The sequence below is a fragment of the Ruditapes philippinarum genome, unplaced genomic scaffold (genome assembly GCF_026571515.1).
Source record: "Ruditapes philippinarum isolate M1 unplaced genomic scaffold, ASM2657151v2 ctg7934_1_1_1_1, whole genome shotgun sequence".
Lineage (NCBI taxonomy): Eukaryota > Metazoa > Mollusca > Bivalvia > Venerida > Veneridae > Ruditapes > Ruditapes philippinarum.
This window is the reverse complement of record NW_026853280.1, coordinates 5,945-32,584: the sequence shown is the minus strand read 5'-3', so window position 1 is coordinate 32,584 and position 26,640 is coordinate 5,945. Positions and strand designations below refer to the sequence as shown.

Genomic DNA, 26,640 nt, shown 5'->3' with positions numbered 1-26,640 from the left:
GCAAAGTCATGCTTCCATTGATTTGGAAAAGAAATACAGGAAGTTGTACACATAATACATGTGTGCATTAAACGTACGTTGAGACACAATTCAGTAAAAAATGATCGCCAGTACACGTGATGACGATTATTCTATAGGATCCCTTTTGAAAGCCTGCCTTAATTCATCAATCTAATAATCTAGTATTAACTCACTTCAATTTCAACTGTAAACGTATACATGATACATACATGTATAAACAGAAGAAAACAATGTGAGAAAAAATATTACAATTTTGTTATTCGCAGAAGTCGATTGTTAGTGCGGTTTAGGCATGATTCCTCCAATGGCTTTGACAAGTATTGGAAACACCTGTGAGATTTGGATATTAATTTACTGTTTTAGAGTGAAAATACTAGTAAAAAATAAAATGCCTTGTCGAAATTTTGCGACCCTCTGGTGTAAATCCTGTATTCGCGCCAGTTTGTTTATATAATCAAAGGTATGGATAATCTACTGTATCTTATAACATATATTAATTAATGTTTAACTATAAACAAAAACATAGGACTATAGGACTTTAATTATACATCTCATTATACGTTACCAATACCTTTATGAAAATATCGATTTTATTATACTGTAATCTTTTCATTTATCGAAAACGAAACAAGACGTTTATTGATAAGACGGAATTGTGGGAATATAGAAAAGTAAACATTTATTGAATTGTTAAGGTATTTAACAAATTCAGATATCATGACAAATTGACTGGATTAAATACATGTAGATGAAGAATTACGGCGTATTTAGTGAAGATATTATAACAAAGTAAAGACATTGTAGGATAAGGTAAATTACATATCTATATTTTATAACCCTTAACGGAAACCTTTTAAATTTCAGAAATTTACTAGACCCACTTTCTGTTTTAGAAAGTTTTAGAGAAATTTCAAGTAGAATAATCGTCATAAAGAGTCAATTTCATGAATGCGCAGACAAAAGCTAATCGTTCTCGACTGCATGTTTCTGGTTGACATTGTTCTAAGGAAAGAAATTTACTTATATTCTAAGGAAAGATTATTACTTTACATTCCCCTTTTTATAAAATGATTACAAGTATTGACATGCTGTGCAATTTTATGAGAAGACATACTTGCTTAGAATTTATCATATGTGAACACACGTAGCCAGGTCATTACCAAGTTACCAAACAACAACCTCCCTCACCCCCAGCCCGAACCCTTTACAATCCAAAAATATTTAATTTAAAATACAGAGGATAACTTGACAAAGTGAAATACTTTTTCGAGTATTGATACTATATTCAATATGACCGGCTCCTTTTTTAATTTTTATGTCACAATTTGATGTCTATTATTCGATTCCTCTCTTACTAAGTATATCAAACATTACAAAAACTAGTTAAGAATGTCATTCAATGAATGTACGCAATTCAATAATGTACTATTGAGTATAAACCTTTACACGAACAATAAGGAATTTTACGTTTATAGACATACGCCTGTCCATAAATCTTTTCGAAATCTAATACCTTAACATCCTTATTCACACATTAGATCATATGACACATATTTCAATAAAAACTTAAACAATTATACACTCTTGAAGTTTTTTTTTTCTTTAAAAATATCATCTTAACTGTCAAATGCAAAAAAATGGTCTCAATTTGTCAGCACCAGAACTCAATTTGTCAGCACCATAACTCTTTCATTAGCTGGTGGAATTTCAAATAGCCTCGCGTAAACATCATAGGACAGCGTGTCGCGAGTAAGAATCATGTGGCTAGGTCAAAGGTTAAGGTCATACTTAATAGGTCAAATGCAAAATAAAGGTTTTAAACAGCTTGTCCGCACCATAACTCTATCAATAGCTGATGGAATTTCAAATAACCTGGCACACTTGTTCAACATCATGATGTGGTATCTCGCGCGCAAAAACTGTGTGACCAGGTCAAAGGTCAAGGTCATACTACCAGCCGAACTTCGTTTATCCGGATTGTATCTCTGTCATTAGTGAGCAGAATTTCAAATATCTTAGAACAAATGTTCACAATAATGAGTTTACGTGTCATGCGCAAGAATCGCCTGACTAGGTCAAAGGTCATACCTCTAGTTCATAATTATGTTACAGCGGACTCGACATATTGCCCTTGTGCATCTAGTTATATGATAATAGTATGTTGAGGCCATAATCATGCTGTTGCACTTTGCTTCATACATCTTTTTTCACATAAACTTAAGACAATTCACTTGTTATATTCTTTATTCATTTATTTACATGTACGTTTTGATCTTACGTGTATTAACTATATTTGAACTATTTCTAAAATATAATTTCTTATTGTAAATGATATTCGGATCATGTTTATATTTGCTATATGAACATGCTGTCAATTATTGTTCTAAATGTCAGACCAGGATGCTCAATGACAATTGGGTAGGATAGGATAAATTAGATTAGATTAGGTTAAACTAAACAGACAGACTAACAGATAAATATACATCACGTTATCATCAAAGTTAACATTAAAATATCACAGATAAATAAAAAACTGATTCGTTGATGATTCGTGCAAAAAACGACATATCAAGTGACATTCTTTCATTATTTGCATAATTGGTCAGTAAAATCACAATAACTTGCCATTTGCAAAATTTGTTAAAAATCAACATAGGAAATTGATATAATGTAGTTCATAATGGATCGACTATGTTCTATAGGGCAGTTAATAGTTAAGTTCGTATTTATATTGTATCATAAATACTTTTCATTATCAATTATTGTTCAATCACCAATTTTTGAAAAATATGATTACGTCAACCCAACTTGACAGCAAAAAATTAGCATATAGCAACTTTTTACCAAATATTCAACAATGTTTTACAATATAGATCTCTATATAGTATTCCGTTTTAATAAATATCTATATAATTTACTATGTTTTTTTCTTACAAATTAACACCTTAATATTAGTTATATGTTACAATTTCATATGATAATTGCATCAGGTAGATTAAGTTGTTATTGAAACGTGTATGCTACTTTATAACAGACTGAGCTCGCAAATATAACATATATTAAACAATATTTTAGAACGTAAATCTATATAAACTTACACTGTTTATTTTATATACTAGTGTATAATTAACTATGTTTTTTCTTTGTCAATAAATGGGAAATATTCAATAATATGCAAATAACAAATTAACACCTTAATATTAATAATATCTTTCAATTTCAAGAATTCGTGTTTAAAATATTCTTATTGATTGCACGTGCTTAAATGTAAAGTTAAATGATGACTGAAACGTTTATATGTTATTTTATAACAGACGACTGAGCTGGCACGATGGCTGAAGTAGACGGTCATTCAACTATAACTGACATTGACATTGTCTGTACCCCTTGTTTTGAGGATGATATTCGAGAAGAAGCTGTAAAATATTGTCCTGAATGTCAGGAATTTTTGTGTACAGGATGCACACGACACCATGGAAGACAGCGGTTGAGCCGTTCCCACAAGCTTGTAGACAAGAACGAAGCAAAACAGGGGTCACATGTGACCGTGACAGCAAAATGTTTATATCACCCAGATCGTGACATAGAGATGTACTGTGAGGAACATGATATGGTTTATTGTTTAAAGTGTATTGCTACAGACCATAGGTTTGTATTTATTTTAAATTAATTTCACATTGTTAAGTGTTTTTATAATTACTACAATGATTTGTAATTAGTTTGAAAATAAATCTATATTTTGTAATAATTGCAATAGTATATTTAAATAATGTGAAATGGAAAAAAGGTGACCTCGAAATGACGGGCATCGGAAAATTTCAGGGGGTGGGGGGAGTGGTTATATGTGCTGTAAATCAGTATTTTGTTTTTAATTGGCAACATGAAAGCTTTTGCACACTCATCTTACACTTACGAGCAGATAAAACAAGTAAATAACAAATGGCTGAGGACAAAAACAGCCCCATTTGAACAAACATAAATAACTTCCAAATTTTAGTCATGAATTTTACGTTAGGTGTAGCAGATACCTCTATATATCCTAGTGATAAGACATAATGATTGTAAAAACTTTCACGCGAAGACAGTAGCCGAATCAATTGAATACGATTTATAAGAGCTTTCATACAGATGAAAACAACAAGATCCCCTCTATAAATGTGTCTAGTTAAAACGTGAAGTAAAATCATCCTTAAAATAATGAGAATGAGAATACTGAAATGTACTTAATTACTTTATCTGAGAAGTTAAAATTTCTTGTTACCATGTCCTGTACGGGAGTGACAGGTTTAGACGACTTATCAGTTTCTACTGATCAGAAAAGAGAAACAGAAAGTTTAAGTGCTGAATTTTTGAACACCCAACAACGTTTAGAAAATACTGATAAGAAAACGAAAACGAACCTGACAAGCATAGAAGAACAAAGAAATGAAGTCATTTCGCAAATAGAGGCACTTGCGCGCGGTTTGGTAGAACATATCCAGAAGTTGGAGCGTGAAGCTTTAGAAGGTCTAGATGCGGAATATTCTTTTGTCAAAGGAGAACTGGAGACAAATATGTCTAAGTTAAGTAAAGCTAAAGAAGAGGTTGAGCAGGTAAGAAGCAAGCTACAAGACTTGGACAGTCTGGATATAATACAACAATTTGTTCAAACAAAACTGACACAACAAACTTTAAACGATGAAGTAAAAGTATTTGAACAAAATGAAGCTATGGACAGTCAATCATTGTATTTGAAGGTAAATGCAGAATTAAAGTCTTCAATCAGTTCATCAACATTTTTAGGGTCTGTACAAAAGATATCATAAAGCAAAAGTATGCCGACATTTAGGACTTATAAAGTACGTTCACAGAAGGAGGAAAATATCCACATAAAAAACGACAAGACCCAGCCCTACATTTGTGATATATGTCAGCTTCAAGACGGTACAATCATACTGGTTGATTACAGTAATATGAGGATAAAGAGGCTTGATATGAATTATAACATTAAAGATTGTTTGGATTTAGAATCACAACCTAGAGGTATCTGTTGTACTGGTAATACTGAGGTCGCTGTGAAACTTTTCAACAACAAAGTTTGGTTTATATTAGTAGGAAGCTCATTATCTAAGGTGAGAGATATATCTGTAACAGGTGAACATTACTTGGGAATGGCATCCTGTGCTGGAGGGTTGTTGGTATCTGCTGAAAATGCTGTAAATGTATACAGTATGACTGGTACATTATTAAAATCCATCAGTAATGATGTCAATGGTCAACGCATATTTACATCTATACAACATATGACCGTCAGCGGAGAAAATGTTTTTGTAGCAGACTCAAGTCGTGGTGTTGTCTGTTTTACAAGAGATGGAACGTTGAATAGAGAACTGAGAGATAGAAGGCTTGCTGACACCCGCGGTGTATGTGTATCCAATGATGGGACTGTGTTTATTTCTGGGTGTAGCTCAAACAACATCATGATGTTTGATAGCGAAGGAAATTGTCTTGGAGAATTAGTTTCTAAAGATTCCGGTCTGGTTAATCCATTAGCATTATTGTTCGATGACAAGAGAAACTGTTTATTTGTTGCATGCTATTCTGGCAAAATTATAGTTTATTATATCTGACTAAAATAGTGTGTGCTTTGTTGTTATATTGCACATAGATTTTAAATGCTACATGTGGTGAGAAAGAGAAACAGTAAAATGATCGTATTCAACGGTCAGTCTCTACATACATTTACTTTTCCTGTTAATGTATGATGATAACACAATACTTCATTTGTCAAATTACAGATATTCAATCAATACCATATAGACTGGTTTGATTTTGGGAAAATGTTCATCCTAACGGCATTTTTTAGTACAAGCAGGTAGTTGGGCTTACTTACCTATTTCGAGTACGCTGAATTCATTTTTTGCTCTACCACGGCTGTATTTTTAGGCCTTGACCTTTAAAAATCAATTTCAAAATGGCCGCCATTGAATTTTTTAATTTTACTTTAATTTTCCCATGGGCGAGATATTTACATATTTTTTGGCATTTTAATTTAAGGCTTTGTTAATTTTAGTCTGCTGAAGTGTTGACGAGAAGAATAGATGCAAAAACAATAAAATTTATTGCGGCAGCCATCTTGGATTTCAAAATGGCTGACAATTTCCTATGTTTTATACACTGTATTGTAATTAAAGTAAACAAGCATAAGAAGACATTTTACCAGGCATGTTTTCTTTAATTAGAAGTGCAGTGATATTAATTAAGACTTCCAAGCAAAGATTTTGAAAAAATATCCATTAAAACTACAAACTTTATTGTGCAAAAAGGTCACAATTTATATCCGAATACAACGTAAATGAGAGTCATATTTGCGTTCACTTTGTCATTGAGATGTTATTTTTATACTTGTAAGAATACAATGCATGTTCTTTAAATTATTGCGATGTTGTTTTTTTTTAAATTAGATTTGTATCGCCCTAAGGGGGGACCTGCTCAAATGCCTGTTCGTCTTGTCTATCTGCCCGAGTATCCTCTACTGTCAAATAGGGGTATTTGCGATCACAATTATGCGTTTAGATTAATTCCGTAAACCCCCAACCTATAGGATGAATCATTGGTTATGGGAGGCAAAAGGCTGCTTTTGGTTTAAGAAACAAACATGAAGATACAGACATCTTCAGAAATCTCTCTGTAAGAGCTTGTCCCTGTCTGTCCGTTTTTAATCCCTTCCATATCTGTCATTTTTGGATAGATTTTGAAATAAATTGCATTAATGTGTGGCACAGTGATACAATGTCATAAGAAAGACCCAGGTTTGAAGCTCAGCTCCTCAAGTTAGACTTGAAAGTGCTTCAAAAAAGATGTGCATTTTAGTAGTCAAGAAAGACAAGTTGGTAAAAGTTCATTAGTGGGGAACCCGGTCAACAAGTTTTCAAACATGACATGATATTTAAAAAAAGTCTTAGTATGTTTATCCCATGGAAGCCCCTACATACTAGTGCCGAGCTTCGTGCATGAGGATAGTATTTCATTTGCTTATATAGGTAACCCGACAAGAACATGGTGGTTGAGGCCCCTGTGTTAGGACTTTTGTCGTCTATTTTGTTATCATGTGGTATTAAATTATCTGTTTTGATTGACCTAGAGCAGGCGGTGTACGGGTAAAAATATTTAAATCTTGTTAATTGTATATGCCGCCGTCCTGGAACGACAATAACTGCGTAAATGTGTAATTTGCAAAGGTCGTGTCATGCACAATCAGGGTTATGTCTACAGTTAAACTTTTGTATCATAAATCATGATATAAACGTGACAAGATGATTGTGTCCGATCTATAACTTTCTCATTAATTGATGCCTTTTGAAATAATAATTCTGCATAAATATATGGCACATTGGGACAATGAGTCACATGTAAACCCGCCTGATGATGTAAATCAAAGATCAAAATCATACTTTAACTTCGGACAAAATATTTCCTTAAAGTGTCTAAAAAGTCTGGTTAACGATTTTGTCATTCATGGATGAATTAAAAATCATTTGGGATAAATACGGTGCCTCATTGTAAGACTACATGTAGCGGACAAATGTTTCAAGGTCACACTTGTATTTCAAAAGTCATGGTATGAGAGTGCATTTGTGGCCATGTCCAGTCCATATATGTGTTATTCAGCGAGAGCAAGAATAAATACGTGGTACTTTGAAACAATTTGTCTTGAGTGAGAAAAGAATTGTCGCATAAAGTAAGATTTCAGACATTAAATGTCATATTTTGAAAGTCATGCCCGATCATGAATTCTATCATTCATTAGATGGATATTAGCATAACTGGGCATACTTTTGTGGCACATTAGGACTACTTCTAATGCTTAAACAATAGGATAGAAAACAAGATTAACAAGGAAAGTGGCACACCCTTGTTTATTTTTGTTTAACATAATTGTCAGGATAGTGCAAAAAAAATGGTACACCTTTTAGGGACTACTTTTAGTGAAATACACTAAGAAATACCAAAGTAATTTTATGGAGTGATAGTAGAAAAAATATGAGATTAAATAATTATATTGTGGCAAATGACATCAAAATATGTTATATTATAACGGAATAAGATTTGAATATATCTTAGTCACTTGAATGATTTTAAATCATGAGATAGAATAAGGCGCAGTGTCCTTGGCAAAGTGACATAATTATAATGAAGACGTTGATATTAACAAAGACCATGAATGAATAAATATCAATGAATTAAGACAAAATGCAAAAAATCTCGTATTATCAGTTAAGTTAATAAAATTTAAAGACATAGGCTTCGACGGCATATGCTACATGATTTAGTAGCAAAAAAACAAAATACTCTATCAAATCTTTCTGTGTTAATAAAAAGGGTGGTTAACAGCAGTGAATCGTCAATATATTAATTGCAGAATTGGTATCAATTATCTGTCTAATCTTCTATGCATGTACCATCATCAAATACCCGCGGTAGACCTATAATGTTTCATTAACCGTATTGTTTGGTTTTATTAACCTGTCAATTCCATACTAATTACACGGTCAATGCACTCAATATATTAATCTTCGAAAGATTTTCGGTAATTTCCGTGAGATGTACTCAGTGAGATTTTATTAAACATAATTTGTGCCTATGGAGCAATTATACTGTGCGGTATAGCGAAATAGGGTAAGCTACAGGTTAATGATTTCTAAGTGTCCTACGTGTTGTGAGATCGAGACCGCGTACCTCCAATGTTTTTTTTGTTTTTTTTTTTGGGGGGGGGGGTTTCTTCTTCTTATAACTATTTTCAACATTATCGGAACTATAATTGCTTGTTATGTTGTTCGTTTTGATTTAATATGTTTAGCAATTAAACTCCTTTTAAATAGCATGCTTTCATAATTAAAATTTATAATGAATTCGGATTAAAATTAGAAAATGTCGTTTCAATGGTGTTAAACACAATACAAATTGAGACAATATTTCTTAGTTGATTCATAGATGTGTAGACAATATTGGAAGCACTCGGCCATTTTCATGAAAATGTACTGCAAAAAAAAAAAGAGTAGGCTTTAAAACAACGGCAAAAGTAGGGATCGAACTACAGTCCCCCAGTTTATTAGACAATCACTCTACCGTCTGTGCTATCGCGGATTTGACAAGGCCTATACATTAAGCTGGTGTGACTTCTCAAAACATTAATTTTTTACTCCATATTAATTCTCGTAAACTACACGGATAGAACCGAAGTGAAATCTAGTATTTAAATGAGTGCTATAATGTATTCAAAATTGACAGGTCAATAAAATCAGACTATATGACAGTGCAAGCTTGTAGACTATTTATGGTTCATGTTTGCGAGACTTTTGCAAAGTGAAAGATAATAAAGATTAAAATGACTTTACCATTTATTTGAGTTTATTTCAATTAATTAATAGATGATTTGTTTTTAACCATGTCTAGGCATGTTTAAAGTCTGATTGATAAATACGACCTTTTATAAAGTAGCTATATCAATACAACAATAAAAATATCGTATAAACATATCTGCGGATGTTTCTAAGTTCCAAATTTCGCAATTCCCCCTTTGATATATAAATTTTTGCGTAGGCCGGTGCTTGGGTGCTTGGATGGTACATTGCAATTTTAAGTAACGTCCATTTACAGACTCAATCAAATCGAACCTACAACATTTCAATTTTGCCGTTTTGATTGTTTTTAGGGATTCTGTTGTTGTTTTTTTTTCTATTTTATATCAGGTCGTACAACAGATAATGTTGCAAAGACATGCGGACACAGAGACATAGTCGCTGACCTGTGAAGATGACAGGAAATATTTTAAATATTTACATACTGACCTTGACTCTTGGCATTCAAATTATAAAATGACCTAGTGTCCATAAAGGTTAACACAAATGCTATTCTATCAAAATAAAAAATAATTACACATTAAATAGTAAATTAAAATTTGCAGGTTTGCTGTAAGACATTTGGGATCTCAGATACCTGATATAGATTAATTGTCCAAAAAGAATGGCCTGTGATAGTTTGAAGAAATGATGTAATTAAAGTGTGCAGTATACCTACCCAGTGTGTACAATCCGACATGACATGTTGCTTATATCATTTAACAATTTTTGATACTTATTCCTACGAAAGAATACATTTGTTTAAAAGCACTTTACTTAGACATGTATTTGTTAAAAAAAGGTGTCCATTTTGAAATCAAAGATGGCCGGCACAGCAGTCAATGTGTAAAGCATGTATAATTATCAGCCATGTATTCCCAAACGTAATTAAAATATTATTCAATGTAGATTAACGGACAAACGATACGATATGTACAGAAATAATATATTTTAAGTAAATGGTTTAGGACAATGGCGGTCATTTTGAGTTGACCTTTAGAAGGTCAAGGACTTCGAGTACAGCCGTGGTAGAGCAAAAATTGGATTTAGCGTACCCGAATTATGTAAAAACGATTGACTACCTGCTTGTACTAAAAAATGCCGTTAGACTCTTAACGGAGGGTCTTTTCTGAAAATCAAACCCGTCTAATATGTACAGCTTTGATTTGCTGTGAATTTGTTGGTTTTGTTGTCCATTTTATGAGATTATGCACTTTTTTTTTTCATTTCTTCATAATTATGTTGAAAACGTTGGTTGTTATGGCAACATATAGACTTAAAATATGGCAAATTTAAAACAAAAAATGGATCCCGTTTAAAACCAAATAGTACTGAAAATATTATTGTGAAGCTTGAAATATGGGTAGATGGCAGTCTGGAGATTATACATGTCTTTTTCTTTCCTTCCTATGTTGAAATATTTGACTGTTATGGCAACAAATAGGCTTGAAATATAACAAATATAACAATGGCAAATATAACAATATATGTGATTACTCAAAAGAACTGATAATATTTTTATGAAAATTGAAATATAGATAGATAGCATTTTAATCTTGACTATAGGGCGTATGTTGACAAGCGTCGGCGACCTCGTCAAGATTTATAATGCAATTGTTACTCTTTTTCACTATAAGTTCTTTGTTTCTTAAGATATTTACTTCAAACTTCAAATATATGTTTCTGATTATTAACCACATCATATGTGACAAGGTTTACAACTCTAGCACAAAAATCAGCAGAATTATCCCCCTTGAATTTAGAGTTTTATCTCCTCTTTAGTTTAAGAATTTTGCTTTTTAAAATGTTATATTCTGGTAAGAACCAGGGATGTTAAAAGATTTACCCTCAAGGGTGTCTATCAGTCCGTCAGTCTGTTTGTTCCCTGAGATCACTTTAAAGCTACTGGCTTCCAGATGGTAAAGTTAAAAAATGAAATGAAATTTCAGGTAAACGGTAAATACTGATAAAGTAAGGTTTAATGTGTAAATCCATTATTGTACCATGTCCCTGCATTGTTGTTAGAAAAGTATGAAGTCAGAGTTAACCAAGCTTAAACTTACATTACAGTTTTTACATGTCACAGATGTAGTATAATGAATTGTTAATTAATTGTTAATTATGTACACAGTATATAAATTCTTCAGATTTTTTAAATACATATAATAATTACATATATTTGGATGTATTTTTATTATAAGATTAATGATTTGAATGATGATGTTAATGTTAAAGAAAATATAACATTTCCTTTTAGTGGATAGTAGCATAATTTATAGTTGGTTATTTTTCCCCATCATTGATGAAACATTATATTATTTAACTGAAGAATTGATCATTGTGCCTTCAGTTGAAATAGGTTGTATAATTATACATATTTTATAAAATTAAAGACCAACCAAGACAATCTTTTTTCTTGAAGTTTTCTGTTTGATACCTGTATGACAAATTTGATTAATGTAAACTACGTAAATAGAAACTTGCGGAATGCCCAACATGGCAAAATTGAAAAAGTTAGGCTTCGTTTGTTGGAAGGTAGTGGTAAATGCAATCATTCAACTGGGTTACACAGGATCAAACAATTGAACATCAACATGGTGTTAATTAATCCTTACGCAGGTCCAATGCATCCGGAGTGAACGCGTTAACCACTTGACCATGCAACCACATTAAATAGTAGTAAACGACAACATAGAGACATGACAGCTCTGTTGTCCTAACAATTTTTCACGTTCAACTGAAAGTCTGGGTACGTCTTTAAGATATAACATACATGTACTTATGTCCAGAATCATCATTCAAATTGTTCATGTACATTTCCAGCAGATATCTTTTTATTTTATGGACTTCATATTTACTAACTGATATCTATTTTGTACAAATATAGCATTATTTAAACTGAAGTATATTATTTAAAATAAAATATGAATATTTATTGTGTAGGATAGTATAAGATGATAAATGTTTGATATATTGTTTGTTGTTTAAACATGTATACTACTTTAATAATAATAAAACTGGTTGCTAATGCTATAGATCTGAATTCTGAGCCCTAAAATTGAATCATGTGTGTAATTATCTACGACACTGGTTTTGAGAAATATTCGCTTAAATCATGCAGAGAAGGTGATTATATAGGGTAAACGCACGTGTTTTCGTGTTATAACATCTGCAGAGTCCCGAGCAGGCTCCAACAGTTCCGAGGGACTCTGCAGACTTGAATCACGAAATAAAAAGCATAAATAGGTCGCAGGAGCTAAACATAGACTTCAATAATGAAATCTAAAAAATCTTCTTTTTGAAACTACAATACACAGAGCTTAGATTTTTGGCATGTAGCATCATCTTGTTGTTCATTACAAGAGATATATTAACCAAGCCTTTAGAGTCAAAATTGGCTTGCCTTGGATGTCACTTAGTTTATAAAGAGTTATATAGGAAAATGCATTTAATTCAAATCTGCTCTGTGTAAACCTACACTGCCATTAGAGCTTACAGTTTTAGCATGTAGCATTGCTTTTGAGAACCTTTAACAAAAGTTACATAAATCATGCCCCTAAGGAAAAGAATGGCCGCGGTCTGCTACCAAGAAAAACAACAACCCTGCCCTTTCACCTTGTTCATATAGATTCATATAGTAAACATTTTATTTGATGTTTTTGTAACTGATCTCTCCAGCATTCCATTGCCTTTTTACTTTTCACTGACTTCTTATTTTTCTTCTGTATGTTTTATCCTCCACCATCTCCTTCGTCTTCCATTGTCTTAACTTTTTACAGTATTCTTCAGCTACCAATGTTTTCTTCATTTTCCAATGTTTTATTTATCTTTCAATGTTTTCTTCATCTTCCAATGTTTTCTTCATCTTCCAATGTTTTCTTCATCTTTCAATGTTTTCTTCATCTTCCAATGTTTCCTTCATCTTTCAATGTTTTCTTCATCTTCCAATGTTTTCTTCATTTTCTTCATCTTCCAATGTTTTCTTCATCTTTCAATGTTTTCTTCATCTTCCAATGTTTTCTTCATCTTCCAATGTTTTCTTCATTTTCTTCATCTTCCAATGTTTTCTTCATCTTTCAATGTTTTCTTCATATTCCAATGTTTTCTTCATCTTTCAATGTTTTCTTCATCTTGACCAATGTTTTCTTCATCTTCCAATGTTTTCTTTATCTTTCAATGTTTTCTTCATCTTTCAATGTTTTCTTCATCTTCCAATGTTTTCTTCATCTTCCAATGCTTTCTTCATCTTTCAATGTTTTCTTCATCTTCCAATGTTTTCTTCATCTTTCAATGTTTCTTCATCTTGACCAATGTTTTCTTCATCTTGACTAATTTTTTCTTCATCTTCCAATGTTTCCTTTATCTTTCAATGTTTTCTTTATCTTTCAATGTTTTCTTCATCTTCCAATGTTTTCTTCATCTTCCAATGTTTTCTTCATTTTCTTCATCTTTCAATGTTTTCTTCATCTTTCAATGTTTTCTTCATCTTCCAATGTTTTCTTCATCTTTCAATGTTTTCTTCATCTTGACCAATGTTTTCTTCATCTTCCAATGTTTTCTTTATCTTTCAATGTTTTCTTCATCTTCCAATGTTTTCTTCATCTTCCAATGTTTTCTTCATCTTCCAATGTTTTTTTTATCTTTCAATGTTTTCTTCATCTTCCAATGTTTTCTTCATCTTTCAATGTTTCTTCATCTTGACCAATGTTTTCATCATCTTCCAATGTTTTCTTTATCTTTCAATGTTTTCGTTATCTTTCAATGTTTTCTTCATCTTCCAATGTTTTCTTCATCTTCCAATGTTTTCTTCATCTTCGATTGTTTTCTTCATCTTTCAATGTTTTCTTCATCTTCCAATGTTTTCTTCATCTTCCAATGTTTTCTTTAGCTTCCAATGTTTTCTTTATCTTTCAATGTTTTCTTTATCTTCAACTGTATCCTTCATCTTTCATCGTATTCTTCATCTTTCACTCTCTTCTTAATTGTTTACTCTATCCTTCATCTTCAACTGTATCCTTCCTTTTCCTCAGTCTTCTCAATTATAAAGTGTTCTTGGTGTCTTTTTTGTAATTTTCCATTGTGTCCTATTTGAATGATTTTCCAGTGTGTATATCCTGTCATACTTCTACCTCAGTAGTTTCAATTTATGACATGAAATATGTCAACCGTGATGTAAATTTAGGTCTTCGTCCATTTACTTATTTCTTTACTTTAGAATCTTAAGTACAGAAATTATTTAACAGTATCCTTCCAATTTTCTCACATGAGAATCTTCTATCTGGAATTTATAACTACATTGTATATGCGGATTGCCTCTATTTAACGATTTATTACCTCAAGTTGTATGTCCTCCAACTTCAAAGTTAAGTAATCAAGATTTATTCATTCAGCTCCAATATTAATTATTTTGGACATTTTACATGATAACTATGTAAATTACATTTTCTTATAATTATGTGTGTTCTATTAAATAAATAATCTTCTTTTAGACTATGATATACATTACATGGTTGTGAATTTTCTGTGATTTTTGTTTTTCATTAGTAAACCTTAATGTGTAATAAACTTAATTGTATAATATACAGTTCTGTACAAAGTGTAGTTACTTTTACTTATACAAGTAAGTGTTGAAGATTGAATGCGACTTAAGCCAGTGCCAGTGGACATACGAGATGTTGGACTTATACAGCGTTTCTCATGAGCAGACACAGTTAAACCAAATCTGCAATTTCTTTATCATGTTTTCAGTGCTTTTGTCAAAGAATTTTGACAATATAAAAATACGGCCAAGTATATATACAGTTGCAATCTTATAAAGAGAACCAAATGTTTGTACGCTGCCATTTAACTTGTCAAACGTTTTTAGAACAAATTTATAATACTGCAATATTTCTTAATTGAAAAAAAAATCAAATTTAATACATAAATTCAAAGCATCCTTGTAAACAAGGGAATATTATGAACATCTTGATTTACCTAGTGTTGTCATTGTTGCCTTAAAAGTCTTTGTTGATTCCTGTTATCAGAGGGAGAGCGTGTATAAAAAACAACAGCTGTCCTAGTGTCATAGGGTTAAACACTAGCAGTTTAACACCAGTTTCTTTTCTTTCTTTTTGTACAGTCGAGTGACAAAAATCACGAGGCATGTTATAATAGTATGAAATAAAATACATTTAACGTATATTATTTTAATGGCAATATGTAACTTTGTAATGTATGATAATTTCTGTATATTTTTTATTACTGTATAAGTATATTATGTAACTGTATGATTTCATGAAAAATATAATAGCTCTAATAGAAAATGAAACATAATGATGCCTTTTGTTGTTTAATCTCCCATACATGAAAACCCAATCCTTTACTCCGTAAAACCGGTACTGCACGGTCGTGTACGGTACTGCACGGCCTTGCATATGATCCTTTACCTGACATAATGATCTTTCTTGTTGATCCGTTACAAATAAATGTGCAAATAAATGGTAAAGTAATTAAAGGTTTGCATAAATACATGTAATTCTCGCTAAACAGCATACGATATTTATAAACCGTTCAGACTTTTCCAGTTTTTATTAGTTAAACCACGGATTTATATTACAATGTAATATAAATCCGTGGTTAAACATTTTAAGAAATATTAGAAATTAATTAATAGTGATCTTTTAGGATCATGTAGAGGACATTGCAACATAAAGCGTTCTTCAGTTGTATTCAAAATGTTTTAAATTTCTGAGCACTTGCGACAGACAATCTAACTATGGGATATCATATGACTGTTTGAAATCCAAATCATGCAATAGTTTTAAGTTAACATTCCAAGTTAGAAATAATAAATGCTAATAATAAATGAGTCTTGGATGAGAGTTATTTATCGTTCTCGAACACACTGACAAACACTGCATCCAGGGGTCTCTGGTTCGAACCTCAGGTTCGGCAGGGGCAAAAATTCGTTTCATAATGTGCCTCTAATCGGTGTAAAATTAAACTAACACCCAACAAAACGAAATGAAGAGGAAATACAACCTTGGACCCAATGCAAGTTCAAAACAATACGTTATTGGGCGTTTACTATGCTGAAATGAACATAATTATAATACTATCCGACTGTGATTTTACAAAACGGGTTTGAATATTCATTGAAAAAGATTTGAAACCTCAAAAATGAAAAATAAAAGGCCTGCAAAACCGTTATTCTCTTTTTTTTTCTTTTTTTTAAAAACTTTGTCAAAATCACATAGGAAAACGCGAAATCACTGTTCCATGTCTTGCAAGCGTGTACAATTAAGAATAGATTACAGGCACATTTAACTTACAATTACCATACCAGTCTTGGGTGCCTATATATAGTAACTTGTACCATTTTTGCGAAAGCAGGAACATGACTAGTTTATAAATTAGACAATGAATTGTAAAATACTTTATGATGGCGTATATGTTATTTAGGTTGAGTTACTATCACGTGCAGAAGGTAGCTCTATTGATTTGGAAAAGGACACATATATGATATAGAGGAAGTTTTACTCACTATACACATGTGCATTAAACGAACGTTCGGACACAATTCAGTCTAAAATAATCGCCAGCACTTGATGACGATAATTATGTTAAAATCGCTCGGACCCTTTTTTGAAAGTCCGCTATAAATCAATCTAATAATCTAACAAGAACTGTCGGAGGACAGTTACGCTTTACTATTCGAAAAGTTGTCACAAGGGTGTTTCATTGAGTATAATAATGCTTACCTATATGAATACATAAAATTGTCCGAAAAGGTTCAAACCCTTCAGTAGTTATAGAGATACCAGTTTACGAGCAAAAATTTAACTAGAATTTATTTCTAAGTCGAAAAGGGGAATAAGTATGCAAAAAAGCAATCAGAGTTACGGGACTTGTGCCAATCATCTTAGGTAATCACTGAGAACAAGTGTGTGAAGTTTCAATCCATTCCCTTCAGTAGTTATGGAGATACCAGCTTACACGCAAAAACTTAACCAAGAATTTCTAAGTGGAAAAAGGGGCATAATTATGTAAAAAAGCAAATCAGAGTTATGGGACTTGTGCCAATCATCTTAGATAATTACAGAGAACAAGTGTGTGAAGTTTCAATCCATTCCCTTCAGTAGTTATGGAGATGTCAGCTTACAAGCAAAAACTTAACCAAGAATTTCTAAGTGGAAAAGGGGGCATAATTATGTAAAAAGCAAACCAGAGTTATGGGACTTGTGCCAGTCATCTTAGATAATCACAGAGAACAAGTGTGTGAAGTTTCAATCTATTCCCTTCAGTAGTTATGGAGATACCAGCTTACACGCAAAAACTTAACCACAGGGACGCCGACGCCGACAAATGGGTGACTGCATTAGCTCGATTATTCTGCGAATAGTCAAGCTAAAAATTAAAAAATTTAAGATTCAGATTGTTAACGTATCCATGATACATACATGTATTTAACAAAAGAAAACAATTTGAAAAAAATGCAACAATTTTGTTATTCGCAGATTTAGATGGTGGGTGCGGATTAGACCCCTCCCCCGGGTTTTGACAAGTATTTTAAACACCTGTGAGATTTGGTTATCAATTATTGTTTTAGAGTGAAAATACTTAAATGTCATGCCTTGTCTTGCGACCCCTCTGGTAAATGGTAAAAATCCTGTATTCGCACCTGTTTTTTTTTTTATTTGATCAGACGTATGGTTAGTCTACTGCATCTAATAAAATATCATTTAATGTTTAACTGAAAACGAATTATTTAAAAGAAAACATAGAACTTTATTCAAATATCTCATAATACATTCACGACCATGAAAATATATTTCAGCTACACCAGTGTAAAATTTTCATTTAATCGAAAACGAAACAAGAAGTTTATTGATAGGAGAGAATTGTGGGACGTATAATGGGAGTATAGTAAAGCACGTATTGAATTGTTAAGTTATTTAATACAATCAGAAAGCATGACAAATTGACTGGATAAAATACATGTAGTTGAAGAATTACGGCTTATTTGGTGAAGATATTATAACAAAGTAAAGACATTGTAGGATAAGGTAAATTGCATATCTATGTTTTATAACCCTTAACGGTAACCTTTTAAATTTCAGAAATTTACTTGACCCACTTTCTTTTTTGAAACTTGTGTAGAATAGTCTTGCCAGATTTCATGGATGAGCGGGCAAAAGCTAATTGTTCTGGACAACACATTTCTGGTTAACATTGTTCTCAGGAAAGAAATTAACTAATGTTCTAGATCTAAGGAAACATTTTTCTTTAAATTCCCCTCTTTATAAAATAATTACAAGTATTGACATGCTGTGCAATTTTATGAGAAAACATACTTGCTTAGAATTTGCCATATGTGAACACACGTAGCCACAGGCGCTAGTCACATAATCAAATATTTTACATAATCGGTCTATATATGTATATAAAGATATACATATATAGACCGATTATGTAAAATATTTGATTATGTGACAAGCGCCTGTGCACGTAGCCAGGTCATTACTAAGTTATCCACCAACAACCTCCCCCACCCCGAACCCTTTACAATCCAAATATATTTCATTTTAAAACATAGAGGATAACTTGGCAAAGTGAAATACTTTTTATATTCAATATGACCGGCTCGTTTTATATTTTTTTATGTCACAATTTGATGTCTATTATTCAATTTACAGTTAATTAAATTGACACATATTACAATAAAAACTTAAACAATCATGTATACACTCATGAAGTTTTTTTTATTAAAAATATCACCTTAACTGTATGTCACAGAAAAGCGTACTATTGTGAGATCAAGGATTTACATTAAAATGATATAATTAGAGTCAAGATTTTGGTAGCTTAAATCCGAATCTTTACAAGCTACCGACATTTTGCCATGAGTCAACTATTTACTTATTTTTATAATATTGTATCCGATCAAATCAATCAAATTTTATTTTTCTAAGTGTATCGTACGTGATACAGAAATTATTTTCTATAAACAACAGCAGTACAGAGAAAATTAGATAAGAGAACAATCATAATACGTAATCATTAGGTGAAACATCTATTGGTTTAATATAATTTTCATATAAAGTATTTTTAATCATTATCAATTTATCATATATCCATACTATTAAGGAATGGATCAACAAAAATTAAATAATACATGTTGTCCTAGTCTAAAACGGTTTCTTCATTATCTTGTTGTGATTTTTGTTGTCAATCTACCTTTTTTTTTAAATTTCTTTTTTTTCTGTATTTTTTGTACTTTTATTCTACTTTGTTTTTCTTGCGCGAATTCTTGTAAAGATATACATATATCTGCGAGGCGGAAATCCCTACTATCAATAATGTTTAACTAGGCATTTTAACTTATAAACGATTAGTTTTTGTCGGGCCCGCGGAGAGCTCGACATAGCTGTCAAAATTGCGGTTCGGTGTATGTACGTGAGTGCGTGCGTGTGTCCGTCCGTTCGTCCGGATATGCTTGTCCAGAACGTAACTCTGTCATTTATATGCAGAATTTACAATAACTTAGCACAAATGCTCACAATAATGTAATGGCGTGTCGCGCGGAAGACCCGTATGGTTAGATCAAAGGTAAAGGTCATCCTTTTTAGGTCAAATGCAAAAATTGGTCTCAATTGTCGGCACCATAACCAGACCTGGGGATGATTACATTGATCAGTAATTGATTTAATTACAATTACTTTCAGGTTTTATTGTAATTGATTATTATTGATTACTCAGACTTGCCTCTGTAATCAATTGAATTACAATTACTTTAAGAGAGTAATTGATTGATAATTGATTACATTCAATGTAAAGTAGAATCCGCACTAATGACCACCCCTGAATTAAGACCACCCCCTTAATAAGACTATTTTTTACAAGGTTCGCTATGTCAATGGTTACTGGTTACATGATCAAGAATTAAAAACAACTGCTTATCCACTTTCAAGACCACCCGATTCAGTCCAAAATCTTTACTTTCTTCGTAATTTGACAAGTCAACACCTGTCTAGGTTATGATCTGCTTGAATGCTTTGCATGACACTTAATTTCACAAGGTGTGAAAAATTGTTATAATTGGGTTATTGTATGAAATATTAGGTGAGAAGGTAAATTTTAGAGCTTCCAATTTTTTGTTATATAATAGGTGATTTATGTACATCATAATCATAATAATTGATATTGAAATCTGACCAAAGAGAATTTTAAGTTTTTTTTTTCAGAAATATGTTTTCCTCTCATCAGATATCAAAACATACTTTTATAGTGTCTTTTATATTGTATTTGAAGCTTAAGATACATATTGTTTGTTTTTCATACAAAATGACTAAAACAGACCAGGGTCATAAAGTATGTAAGCTATGATAAGAATAATCTGGTCCAGCCCAGATGATGGTCTTAATTAAGGGTTTTTACTGTATAAATGTAAAACACAAGTTAAACTGTATCATGTAAAATAAAGGCATCCTTTGAATTAAAATAGTTTCCTGTTAAATCTGAAAGTAATCAATGTCAATCAAATTGTAATCATGATTACTGACTGAATTTTAGCTGTAATTGATTAATTACAATTGAATTAATCAATTTTGGGCAAGGTAATCAATTACATGATGATTACAGTGTAATCATGTAATCGATTAAAAATCAATGATTACCATTAATGATTACCCCAGGTCTGACCATAACTCTATCACTAGCTGATGGAATTTAAAATAACCTGGCGTAAGCATCATAAGACAGCGTGTCGCGAGAAAGAATCATGTGGCTAGGTCAAGGGTTAAGGTCATACTTAATAGTTCAATGCAAATAAAACATGTTTTAAACAGATTGTCCTATCAATAGCTGATGGAATTTCAAATAACCTGACACACGTGTTCAACATTATGATGTCGCGCGCAAAAACTGTGTGACCAGGATAAAGGTCAAGATCATACTACCGTCCGAACTACGTTTATCCGGATCGTAACTCTGTCATTAGTAGGCAGACTTTCAAATCACTTAGAACAAATGTTAACAATAATGAGTTGAGGTTTCATGCGTAAGAATCGCCTGACTAGGTCAAAGGTCATACCTGTAGGTCATATCTGACAGCGGGCTTGACATATTGCCCTTGTGCATCTAGTTATAAGATAATAATATGTTGAATCCATGACCATGCTGTTTCACTTTGCTTCATACACCTTTTTACACATAAACTTACGACAATTCAATTGTTCTATTCTTCATTCAATTATTTACATGTATGTTTTAATCTTACGTGTTTTTACTTTATTTGCTCGATTTCTAATAAAATTATATAACTTCTTATTTTAAATGATATTCGGATCATGTTTATATTTACTATATGAAAATGCTGTCAATTATTGTTCTAACTGTCAGGCCAGGATGCTCACTGACAATTCGATAGGATAGGATAAATAAGATTAGATAAGGGTAAATTAGATAGACAGAGACAGACAGACAGACATACTAACAGATAGATAGACATCCATCACCATAATCTCAAAGTTTACATTAAAATATCACAGATGAATAAAACATTGAATCGTTGATGATCCGTGCAAAATATGACATATTAGGTGACATTATGTCCATCCAAGCATAAATGGTCACTTATAACAGGTGAAAGTCAAAATAACTTGATATTTGCAAAATGTGTTAGAAAATCAACATAGGAAATTGATTATGCATCAGTTATGTTTAATAGGGCAATCATTTCATAGTTGGGTCGTATGTATATTGTATCATAAATACTTTTTATTATCAACTATTGTTCAATCACTAATTTTTAAAGATATGATTACGTCAACCCACATTGACAGCGAAAAATGAACATTATGCCACTCTTAAACACATATTCAACAATGTTTTACAACATAGATCCATATATACGTATACCGTTTCTTTAAGTATCTATTGAATTTACTATGTTTTTTATTCTTAGAAATTAACACCATAAATGCTAGTTATATGTTTCAATATGGTAGATTCAATTGTTATTGAAACGTGTATACATATGCTATATATGCTATTTAATAAGAGACTGAGCTCGCAGATATAGCAGATCATAAAAGTATTAATATTACAGATGAACGAATCAATGAATCACTGATAATCCGTATAAAATAAGATACACATACATTAAGTGTCATTATATATGTTCATCAAAACCTAAATGGTCAGTGACCAGGTTAAAAATCAAAGTAATTTGCCATTTCCAAAAACTGTGTTAAAATATTCAATAATCGACGCAGTTCAGAATGTTCCAGTAACGTTCAATAGGGCAGTCTTTTCATAAGTTGTGTAATTATTTTTGTTATCAGTTATTGCCCAATCACAAATTTTGAAAGATATGATTAAGTCAACCTAACGTGACAGCAAAAAAAATGAGCATAATTCCACTTTACAACACATATTCAACAATGATTTACAACATAGATCTATGAATACATATACTGTTTTTCATTTACTAAGGTTTTTCTTCATCCCAATTCTATATGATAATTTCATATGGTACAATGTAAAATTAAATTGGTATTGAAGCGTGTATATGCTATTTTATATATAAATAAATATAAATAAATATAAATATTTATATAACAGACTAAGCACATATGGAACAATATTTTACAATATCTTTATAAATGTTTAACGATCACTGTTTTCATTATATAATTAACTATGGTTTATTGGTCATAAAATGTGAAATATTCAAAATATGTCATGATCAAATTAAAACCTTAATACTACAATTTAGTAATATATTTCAATTTTATGAATTCGCATTAATATGCACTTAATGATTGCATGTGATTAAATGTAAAGTTAATGATTATTGAAACGTTGAAATGTCATTTTCTAACAGACTGAGCTGACACGATGGCTGAAGTAGACGGTCGTTCAACTATGACTGACATTGACATTGTGTGTACCCCTTGTTTTGAGGGTGATATTCGAGAACAAGCTGTAAAATATTGTCCTGAATGTGAGGAGTTTTTGTGTACAGGATGCACTCAACACCATGGAAGACAGAGAATGAGCCGTTCCCATAAGCTATTAGACAAGAACGAGGCAAAACAGGGGTCACATTTTGCCGTGACAGCAAAATGTTTATATCACTCAGATCGTGACATAGAGATGTACTGTGAGGAACATGACATGGTTTATTGTTTAAAGTGTATTGCTAGTGACCACAGGTTGGTATTCATTTTAGATCCATTTCTCTTTGTAAAGTATCTTTAAAATTAAATTATCGGGAATTACTACAGCGATTTGAAAATCAATCTATATTTTGTAATAATTGAAATTATAAATTTAAATCATGGAAGATCTTTAAAAGGGGTGACATCGGAAAGACGCACATCGAAAGTTTGAGGGGGATTGTATTGTAATCAGTATCTCTATTATAATAGACAACTTGAAAGCTATTGTCTCAATCATCTTTATATTTTAGATAATATCATGTCATGTCTTTTCTAAAATGTTCATGCAACAACATCTTTCAAATTGTTTTGTAGTGAAGTGCATGGTAATTGGACACTTACTAGAAGACAAAAATAACAAAATCATACGGATGTTAAACATCCCATTTCAACAAACATAATACATCATACATTTTAAGTTAGGTGAAGCAGATACCTCTATATATCCCAGTGTTAATACATCATGAGTGAAAGACTTTTACATGAAGACAATAGACAAATTAATTGTGCACCTCTATAAATATATGTAGTTGACACGTAAAGCAAAATGATCCTAACAATAGTGAGGATACTAAAGTGTATATACCGAAATGTTCAAAATTACTTTATATCTGAATAGTTAAAATTTCTTGTTACCAGGTCCTGTAAGGGAGTGACAGGTTTAGACGTGTTATCAGTGTCTACTGATCAGAAAAAAGAAACAGAACGTTTAAAGGCTGACATTATAAACATCCAAGACCGTTTAGAAAATACTGATAAGAAAACGACAACAAACCTGAAAAGCATAGAGGAACAAAGAAATGACGTCATTTCGCAAATAAAAGGCCTTGGGCGCGGTTTGGTAGAACATATCAAGAGGTTGGAGCGTGAAGCTTTGGAAGGCCTTGATGCGGAATATTCTTTGGTCAAAGGAGAACTGGAGACAAATATGGCTAAGTTAAGTAAAGCTAAAGAAGAGGTTGAGCAGGTAAGAAGCAAGCTACAGGACTTGGACAGTCTGGATAAAATACAACAATTTGTTCAGACAAAACTGACACAACAAACTTTAAACGATGCAGTAAAAATATTTGAACAAAATGAAGCTAAGGGCAGTCAATCATTGCACTTGAAGGAAAATACAGAATTAAAGTCTTCAGTCAGTTCATCAACATTTTTAGGGTCTGTACAAAAGATAACAGAAAGCAAAAATCTGCCGACATCAAGGACATATAAAGTACGTTCACAGAAGGAGGAAAATATCCATATGAAAAACGACAAGACCCAGCCCTACATTTGTGATATATGTCAGCTTCCAGACGGTACAATCATACTGGCTGACTGTAATAATTTGAGGATAAAGAGGCTTGATGTGAATTATAACATTAAAGATTGTTTGGATCTAGAATTAAATCCTACAGGTATCTGTTGTACTGGTAATACTGAGGTCGCTGTAAAACTTTACAACAACAAAGTTTGTTTTATATCAGTAGGATGCGCATTATCTAAGGTGAGAGATATACCTGTTACACGTGGACATTCCTGGGGAATGACATATTGCGCTGGAGAGTTATGGGTATCTGATAGAAATGGTGTAAATGTATACAGTATGGCTGGTAAATGTTTAAAATCTATCAGTAATGATGTCAATGGTAAACGCATTATTACATCATCTCCACAACAAAAGACTGTCAGTGGAGATAATGTGTTTATAGCAGACAACAGTGATGGTGCTGTCTGTTTGACAAGAGATGCAACGGTGAAAAGAGAACTGAGAGATAAAAGGCTTACTGGCACACTTGGTGTATGTGTATCCAATGATGGGACTGTGTTTATTTCTGGGTATAGCTCAAACAACATCATGATGTTTGATAGCGAAGGAAAATGCCTAGGAGAATTAGTTTCTAAAGATTCCGGTCTACTAAATCCATTATCCTTATTGTTTGATAACAATAGAAACTGTTTAGTGGTTGCATGCTTTACTGGCAAAATTATAGTTTATTATGTCTGACTGTTTAAAAAATAGCATGTGCTTTCTTGTGATGTTGCATACAGATTTTAAATGGTGTATGTGGAAAGAAAGAGCTACGGTTATATGATGAAACATATCATATTCAATAGTCATTTACTTTAACATTTTAATGTATGATAATAACTTAATACTTAATGTGTGAAATAACCACAATGTATTATTCAATCAAATTCATATGTGCATTTGTTGTCCATTATATGTTATTTATGTATATGTTATAAAGACACGGACAGTGTGTTTCTGTACATACATGCATATACTATATAAAGGCATGGTAGATTGACAATGTGTCCACATGTTGATTTGTTGCATAAATGTATTTATCTCTTTGTGTCAATATTTAAATTTATTTGCTGAGTGAACAGTAGCATGTTTACATTGTAAGGAAGTCATGTATAAAACGGTGTTAGTTCTTTCCCGTTTTATTTTATTAAAATAATTACTTTAAAATATCTCTCCTCAGAAATTGTATGGTCGTTTTCCATTTTTACTTTAAAGCTTAATGCGAAATATATTCATCTATCAATAAGCCATGAATGTTGTTTTTTTATTGTAGCGAAACCAATTTATGAATAATTACCTTTAAACTATGATCGTGATGTCATAATTTCCGAAATACCTTTTCCCAATGGAGCTATCAAATAAAATAATTGCTTTCTCTAGTGTTATACACATGAAACGGCAATTTTCTGACTTCTTATTGAGGAACAAAGACAATAGATACATTTGACAAAGTGGGCTTGGGAAGGTTTCATCATTTATATGCTGTCTTTGCTGTTGTATGGTAGCATTCCGTTAACGTGTTTTATTTACTTATGTCAAAATTACAATTCTCTATACTTTATATAAAATGTACAAATCGACAAGTCCATTTTTTGTGTAAAAAATACACTTATTTCTTTCATGTATCGTTACAACAATTTTCACACTTACTATGCTTCTTAAAACACACCGCATAAAACTGCGGATCCATCTCCTAATGTGGCACTGTAAAAAAGTTCATGTATTAAAATTAAAAAAAATTAAA

General features: G+C 31.8%; 1 protein-coding gene across 3 annotated transcripts; it reads left to right on the top strand.

The window, feature by feature from the left end:
• Window positions 1–685: 685 nt before the first annotated feature.
• Window positions 686–26,640, top strand: LOC132736365 (uncharacterized). Of its 3 annotated transcripts, none has more exons than XM_060723482.1 (3): window positions 686–831; window positions 3,336–3,669; window positions 24,245–26,640. In XM_060723482.1, exons 2-3 carry the CDS (start codon window positions 3,353–3,355, stop codon window positions 25,590–25,592), a joined length of 1,665 nt encoding a protein of 554 aa, XP_060579465.1. In that variant the 5' UTR covers window positions 686–831; window positions 3,336–3,352; the 3' UTR covers window positions 25,593–26,640. The 3 variants fall into 3 exon arrangements, with proteins under 3 accessions (XP_060579465.1, XP_060579464.1, XP_060579463.1); XM_060723481.1 differs by lacking the exon at window positions 3,336–3,669 and adding an exon at window positions 23,269–23,599 and having other exon boundaries at window positions 698–831; XM_060723480.1 differs by lacking the exons at window positions 686–831; window positions 3,336–3,669 and adding exons at window positions 18,284–18,448; window positions 23,269–23,599.

Excerpts from the sequence above, each read along its gene's own strand:
- LOC132736365 (XM_060723482.1), top strand. The coding sequence starts at position 3,353 with ATGGCTGAAGTAGACGGTCATTCAACTATAACTGACATTGACATTGTC. Across the intron at positions 3,670-24,244 it reads TGTATTGCTACAGACCATAG|GTCCTGTAAGGGAGTGACAG; the intron begins GTTTGTATTTAT and ends TCTTGTTACCAG.